This window comes from Marmota flaviventris, chromosome 2 (assembly GCF_047511675.1).
Source record: "Marmota flaviventris isolate mMarFla1 chromosome 2, mMarFla1.hap1, whole genome shotgun sequence".
Lineage (NCBI taxonomy): Eukaryota > Metazoa > Chordata > Mammalia > Rodentia > Sciuridae > Marmota > Marmota flaviventris.
Genome location: NC_092499.1, coordinates 199,765,723 through 199,773,246, shown reverse-complemented (window position 1 = coordinate 199,773,246; position 7,524 = coordinate 199,765,723). Strand labels below are relative to the sequence as shown.

The window sequence follows — 7,524 nt, the reverse complement described above, 5'->3', positions numbered from 1 at the left end:
CCTTATGTTAGAGCAAGTGTAAAATGGGGTACATGGGCGGAAGGTGTGAGTGGGGTGCTGGGCAGCCCAGGGGTGGGATTTAGGGGATGCCTGCCACTCTGGCCTATCAGCAGCCCTCTATTTTATCCAGGTGATGGCGCATAGCCTTTCTTGGGGGGTGACTGCCTTTGCTCCTTGTAAACCCAGTACTCTGCCCTCCATCCCTTCCAAGGAAAAGCTTGGCACCAGGCTGGGCCTCCCCCTCTCCTGGGACTAGATTGTGAGCAGCGTGACTCAGGGAAGAAGGGGATTGGAGGTGGACGTCTGGGTGGCAGTGTCTATCTTAGCAGGTCCCCAGGCCTGTTACTGAGGTCCCCAGAGCTCCCCTCATTGTTCTGTTTCCCAAGGCCTTATCAGACGGTGCTCTGTAGAGGGCTGACAGGTGGCCCCAAACGTGTCCCCATCCAAATCTCTGGAAGCTGTGAATGATTCTTTATTTGTGAAAGGGTCTTTTTGGCAAGAGTGATGAAATTAAGGGCCTTGAGATGAAGTCATTTTGGATTATCCCAGTGGACCCTAACAGATGTCCTTAGAGGAGTGAGGCACTGGGAGATTAAACCCACTTAGAGGGTGAGGTGACGTGAGGCCAGAGGCAGAGACTGGAGTCACCACCAAAAGCCAGAAGAGGCAAGAAGGGGGTTCACCTCTGGAGCCCTGGAGGGAGTGTGGCCCCACCAACACCCTGATTTTGGATTCCTGGCCTCCAGGACTGTAAGAGAATAAAATTCTGCTGTTTTAAGCAGTTGAGTTTGTGGTAATTTGCTGTGGCAGCCACTGGAAACTAATGCACTTTCCAATAGATTCATTTTTTCTTAGTCTGTTTTAGCTGCTTGAAACCAAAGAACTCAAGTTAGATCACTGAAGTAATTTACTCTAATGGATTGCCCTTTTCGACCAAGTTCATTCCTACTGAGTTCCTGACACTTGCAACCTGTTCTGGCTGACTGAACTCCAGCCAAGGCCTCTGCCAAATCCAAGGCAGGAACCAGGGAATGTGGATTCCAAGTCACTCCACATATTGCCCACCCTCCCCAGTCACTCAGAGGACACACCAGCAAGCCAGCTCTAGACAAGCAGAAACGGGTCCCTGGGCACAGCTCTTTATTTGCATAATGGTTTTCACAGACACACAGAGTGGCTCACAGCTGCTGCGCTCATGTCAGGAACACATAATCTTCGTCCCTGAGGTATCCCCGCACCATCTTCAGGGACTTGTTTGTGGGGTAAGAAAATCTGGAAGCCATCAAATTCTTGGGGTCTTAGGCAAGACCGTAAGGAGCAGTTCATGCAGCTTTCCAACCTCTGTCCCCCAGCCTGAGCATGGCTGGGCCCAGACGCTGAGGCACGTGTGCGGGGGGGGGGGGGGGGGGGGGGGGGGGGGGCTCCTACATGGGGAGTTCCCGAGAGGCCCTTTAGCCTAGCTCCTGCCCTGGTCCAATCTGGAGACCCAGGGTCTGTGTGCTGGGGGCCTGCTATGTACCAAGCCCTGTGTAAGCTACACAAGCTGTCACACCGCCCCGCCAAGGCTTGGAGTACTCCTCCCCAGAACCCAGCTATTCACCGTCATGAGGGCTGGATCACAGCTAGATCATCTCTGCTAGGGAAGGCCTTCGCTGATCTCAGGTAACGCCCCTGTGCTTTACCTATGCTTGAAATTCCCTGCAGTTTCAGAGCTACTACCATGTCTGTTTGTGATTGCTGCATTAGTCTGTCTCCCCTACTAGCACACATAGCTTCCTGAGTACAGGGACATCTATTTTGTCCATCATTCTCTCACTTGAACTGCACTCAATAAATCAGTGGCCAGGTGGGTAAAGTAAATCAGCTACTCTGGGTGTGACACACTCGTGGTAACGTGTGTCCATATATGGGGCCACGGTGGTGGGGAGATGCTATGGGGAAGTGAAGAGTGCATGCCTCACCCAAAGGCATTTACATTTTTACAATATGCTAAAAATCAATGCTCAGCTGAACAAAATATGTCCATATGCCACATGGAAAGCCCCCAGCTCATGACTCTTCCTATAAAGATCTGTTGAATGAGGGAGTGAAGAACCTACAAGGAGGTCATTCTAAAAAAAAAAAAATTCTCAAAAACTGCCAGGCATGGTGCACATGTTGTAATCCCAGCTACTCAAGTTACAGGCCAGCCTCAGGCATTTAGTAAGACCCTTTCTTTAAAAAGAAGGACTAGGGACATTGCTCAGTGCTAGGGCATTGCCTAGCATGTGTGACACTCTAGATTCAATCCCCAGTACCACAAAATAATAAATAAAAATTAAAACCTCAAAAAAATCAAGGAGGGCCAGGGGAAGCAGAGTTGAATGGCCTCCTTTTTGGTCTTGTTCACACACTCTTTCAAGAGCATCCAGAATCTCTCCCTGTCTGGCTATTTCTTCTCCCAGCTCAATGCTTGGCGTCCAAAGGCTATAGGAATCAGTCAATCTGGTCAACATGTACCAAGTACCTCCTCTGCCCCAAGCCTGAGTTCAGCCAAATGATACCTTCCATCCTGAGGCTCAGTGTGGCCATGATGGTACAGTGATGGCGCTCTAGCCAGTGTCCATGGAAAGGGCCATGAGAACACTTCCCAGCTCTCTCCACAAGTGGAGAGAGGAGTGGGCAAGGGAGTATGAAAGATTTACCCACAGCAAAGGAGGACAGGCCAGAGCTAGCCCTGGGACAGACAGGAGTCTCAAGTTTTTACCCACTGGCTTCTCAAGGAGGGCTGGATATGTGTGTGGTGGGTAGAAGGGGACGGCCGTAGTCAGCATGGGGACATGCACGGAAGCCCTGCCTCCGACATTTCAGAGCTAAGCTGGCTTAAAGTCTGTGCCTCCTCTGCTCCACTCAGCTTTCATCTCCCCCTGGGTCACGAGCCAGGACCAGGAGCTGGCTCACAGTAGGTCCACAGCTGGGTCTCAGTCTTGGCCTCAGGCCTCAGGCCAGGGCCGCTTCAGATTTGCTCTCAAGTCTGCCCTGGGAAGAAAGGCGGGAGGGTATTGCTCAGCAAATCCCGCGCCTGGGCTTAGGAGGCAGTTCCCTTCCCCTCCCCCAGGACTCATCAGCTCCCAGGGAAGAACCACAGCTGAGGTCCAGGTCTCCTACCTCCAAATCCCATCCGTTCCTTTCCCTCCCTGACAGAGCATTCTCACCCTATGGATGAACTCTGGGGAACCCCAGACCCCCTAAAATCACATCAAACCTCGTGAGAGCAGAGGAGTGGGGTGGATGAAACGTTTGTGGGGGCCAACCACAAACACAGACTTCACACCTGACTCCACCACATTTGGGTAAGACACTCCTCCCCCAGACCTCAGCCTCTTAATCTGAGAAGTGAGGCAGTTCTCATCTCGCGCCACAGGGACAAACTGGGCCAACGCAGGGGAGGTGTTCAGAATGTCCCCATCCTTCCACTTCATCCTCTGGCTCATGCCTGCTTCCTGGCTGGGGAGGCTGGTTAATAAAGGTGTCCAAGTGGCTCTGTGGGCGCACAGCATCTAGGTGGCACCGTGCTGGCCTGGGCCTTTGGAGGGAGATATGCAGCCCAGGTTTCATTTCTCAGGCGAAGGGTCCCAAGAGGCTCCCTCTCATGAAGAGCTTGCACAGGGAACAATCCGCTCTGTTTCAGCTGACTTGGGGGTGCAGGGGGGATGCGGAGTCCTGGTTTTAATAACTCTGAGAGTTTGGAGGTTCACGGGGGGCCTGCATCTCCTGGTCTGTGGACCGTCCCTCCTGAGAGGTCTCTCGGGATGTCTCCAGCGATGCCTCTGACACCCCGTCAACGCTGCTCAGCAAGTCCTCAAACTCTTGGTGGCCACTGTTGCGGACAGCCGCCTCCAGAGCCTTCTGGCGCCGGTAGAAGTGGGAGAACTTGTTGAAGATGATGGTGATAGGGAGCGCCACCACCAGGATACCACCGAGGATGCAGCCCGAGGCTGCCAGCTTGCCAGCCACTGTCACGGGCACCACGTCCCCATAGCCCACAGTGGTCATGCTCACTGTGCCCCACCACCAGCAGGCGGGGATGGTGTCAAAGCCCACGTTCTCCTCCTCAGCTGTGTAGGCCACGCCGGAGAACACAGACACCCCCACGGCCAGGTATAGCAGTAAGATGCCCACCTCGCGGTAGCTGTGCTGCAAGAAAAGGCAGGAACCCGGGTCAGCCAGACGGGCTCTCAGACCCGGTATCGGGCAGATAGGGGAAACTAGGACCCAGGGAGTGGAAGGGGCAGGTCCAAAGTCACAGAGCAAACCACGATCTTCCAACTACAGCAAGCAGGAAGCTCCCCAGGACGGAACACAGGCCCAAAGGCTGTCCATGGCGCCCACAAGGCCAAGCTGTTTCTAACTCAGGGATCTCCGGGGGCAAGGGCCAGTGACAAAAACGCTGTGATTTCTACATGGCTGTCGAACCAACAGAACCACAGGTTCTGCTTCACAATGCAGAGCTGGTTTCATGAACTTTTGATTCAAAGTACACATTTCTGACATACAAAAACACTCCTGCCCCTCAAGGAAGTTGAGAGGATGAGTTCCCTAGAGCACCCATGGGTGCCCTATGGCACTGGTTCTTAAACAGGGTGATTTTGTCCCATAAGGGACATCTGGCAATGTCTGGAGACATATTTTGGTTGTCACAATGGGACAGATGTGCCATTGGCCTCAAATGGGTAGAGGCCAGGGCTTAACCCCCTACAGTGCACAAGACAGACCCTCACAACACAAAGAACTAACGTCAAATGTCAGCAGTGCCAGCCCTGAGTCTAGAGCAGGTCTCTCAAACTGAAATATGAGGAGGAACCTTCAGGGTCGTAGTTTAAAAGGCAGAACCCAATTTAGCAGGTCTGCCTTTCCAGCAAGCTCCCAGGTGTTGAGAAAGCTGTTGCTGGCCTGGGCCTCACCTGGAGCAGTAAAGCTCCATCTGGAACATCCTACACCTGGGTCTTGACCCTAACAGCCAGATCATTACCCTTCAGTGAGTAGCTTCAAGCCCTGATTCTTGGCATGGTGGAGGCAGGGCAGGGCCCAGGGGCAGAATCTTCCCAAGACACATGCTGAACTCAGGGGGTCTGGCTAACAGAATTCTCTGTACCTGAGCAGATTCTGCCCATGTCACCTGCCAGCACCCAGTATCCTGGCTGCTCTGCCAGGAGAGCATGCAAGAGGCTTCCCTAAGCCAAGGGTGAAGGGTGCTTTAGGATTGAGCATGTGGAAGTTGGGCACGGTTGGGTTATTCTCTGGGCTCTGCCACTTACTTACTGAAGAATTCCTGACAAGTCCTGTCACCTCCTAGAGACTCAGTTTCCACATCTGCACAGAACAGACAGCACTTGCCCCTGCTTAAACCCTTCACACGCTCCCTTGGAGATAAAGTAGAAAATCGTGGGCCAAGAGACATGCTTTTCAAAACCCGCTTCCTCATCAACCTCATTTCTTGGCTCCCTGTTCCCTGGGTCCCCTATCCCAGCATGCACCCTGTTCTCTCACCAAGCCTTGTGCAAGCTGTTCACATTGCCTCCCTCTCCCAGCAAGACTAATTTCATCCCCAGTGCATGAAGATGGGGCTCAATAAAGTGCAACCAGGCTTTAAAAAACCACCCTTCATTTTTGCATCTTCATTTAAGAAAAACAATAAATAACACTAAATGACAGCAACTTCCTGAGGAAGCCATACTAAGTACTGAACCAGTAATGCGTGTGAAATTGGCACTGAATGCCGAGTCTGTGCTTGTTTTAGCTCCTGGGCTATTCCTACACTTTCCTACTAAGGGTGACCTGTGACTGTGCCTTCTGATAATGCCAGGAGAAAGGCTCTAACCGAGAACCCAGAAAGCATCCTGCTTTACATATTTTTGTGCTATGTTTTATTTGATATTTAGCAGATATATCAAAAGTGACCAGTTTGTAAAAAGCAAAAACATACCTCGGTTTTCTCCTCGGGTATGAAGATAACAGTAAGCCCTTTCTTTCAGGGTCATTAGGAAGGTCAGACTAGATTGAGCCATACACTTGGCGTCTAGCCCTGTGCCTGACCCAAAGGATGGCATCTTGGTTCAGGGTGCGCCTGGACATGGCAGGTTTACAAATTCACCTGTAAACCTGACCCTTCCCCAACCCGGCCTACCTTGAGCGTGGCGCCCAGGGAGCGCAGTCCAGTGGAGTGGCGTGCCAATTTCAGTACCCGGAAGATGCGCATGAGGCGGAAAACCTGCACCACCTTGCTCAGGTCGCCGAGCTCCTCGCCGCTCCCGCCGCCCCGGCCACCGAGCGCTGCGCCAGCCAGCAGCGTGAGATAGAAGGGCAGCACCGACACGATGTCTATGAGGTTGAGCGGGTGGCAGAAGAAGTTGCGCGTGCTGGGCGCCAGAAGAAGGCGTGACGACACCTCGAAGCTGAACCAGGCGATGCAGAAGTACTCCAGGCGTCGCAACACCGGGTCGTCGCGCACTTCTTCCGTGTTGCGGCCAGCAGCCACCGCAGCCACGGCGGCCGCCGCCTCGCGGGCCTGATACTCCGGCAGGCTGTGGATGCACATGGCGGCGATGGAGGCCAGCACCACGCCGATGGAGACGCAGCTGAAAAGCTTGCTGGGCAGCGAGTAGCCGGGGTTCTCCATGGTGAGCCAGAGGCGGCGGCGCAGGCGACCGCAGCGCGCCGCGCCATAGCGCGCCAGCTCGCGCTGCACGTCCGAGATCTCGTCGGGGCACGGGTCCACACTGCTCGGCGTGTCGCTGTCCTCATCCCAGGCGCGCGGCCGCGCCACGCGCCGCTCCAGGTAGCGCGCGCGGCAGCACGTGGCCAGCGCGCTCTCGCCCAGGCCCCAGTAGTCGGCCTCCTGGCCGAAGGCGAAGACGCACAGCTCGTCGAGCACGTGCAGGCGGCCGGTGCGGTAGAAGTGCAGCAGGCCCAGGAAGAAGCCCGGGTGCCGGTCGAAGTAGAACTCGCGCGCCGCCGCGTCATAGTCGTCGCACAGGCGCCGCGCCTGCTCCTCCGACGCCGCGGCCTGCAGGCGACCCAACCGCGTGCCCGGGAAGCGCGCCAGGGCGCGCGCGCTCAACAGCCGCCGCACGCCGCCCACGTTCACGCGCAGAGCCTCGTCGCTTCTCCGCCAGGGAACCCCAGGGCCAGGCCCCGAGGACTCGCTCACCATGGCTACAGCGGGTCGCCCTGCAGACACCGGAGGGCGCACTGAGAGATCCCAGGGCCTCCTTTCCAGGAAGACTGGGTTAAAATCCCCTGCTCCCTTCACCAGGCGGGGTGTTGGAGGCCCTGTTGAAGAACCTGGTATGCAGTTAGAGATCAGTAGACGTCAGATGTCCTCTGGACGCAAGTCAGGCCTGAGTTTGAATATCCCACACCCTCCTGGCTGCAGGACTTTGGACAGATCACGGACCCTCCCCATTCTCATTTCATTTTCTCCTGTGGAGAATAAATGGGAGCTCTACCTTTAAGGATTATGTCTGGCATGCGCCGAACGCTCAC

The 7,524-nt window shown here is 54.8% G+C and overlaps 1 protein-coding gene across 1 annotated transcript; it reads right to left on the bottom strand.

Annotated features, from left to right (window-relative positions):
• Positions 1-1,429: 1,429 nt before the first annotated feature.
• Positions 1,430-7,207, bottom strand: Kcns1 (potassium voltage-gated channel modifier subfamily S member 1). The gene is made up of 2 exons (XM_027954282.3): positions 6,167-7,207; positions 1,430-4,176 (listed from the first exon to the last, which is right to left on the bottom strand). Exons 1-2 carry the CDS (start codon positions 7,190-7,192, stop codon positions 3,709-3,711), a joined length of 1,494 nt encoding a protein of 497 aa, XP_027810083.1. The 5' UTR covers positions 7,193-7,207; the 3' UTR covers positions 1,430-3,708.
• Positions 7,208-7,524: the final 317 nt, after the last annotated feature.

Excerpts from the sequence above, each read along its gene's own strand:
- Kcns1 (XM_027954282.3), bottom strand. The coding sequence starts at position 7,192 with ATGGTGAGCGAGTCCTCGGGGCCTGGCCCTGGGGTTCCCTGGCGGAGA. Across the intron at positions 4,177-6,166 it reads CCCTGGGCGCCACGCTCAAG|CACAGCTACCGCGAGGTGGG; the intron begins GTAGGCCGGGTT and ends CTTTTCTTGCAG.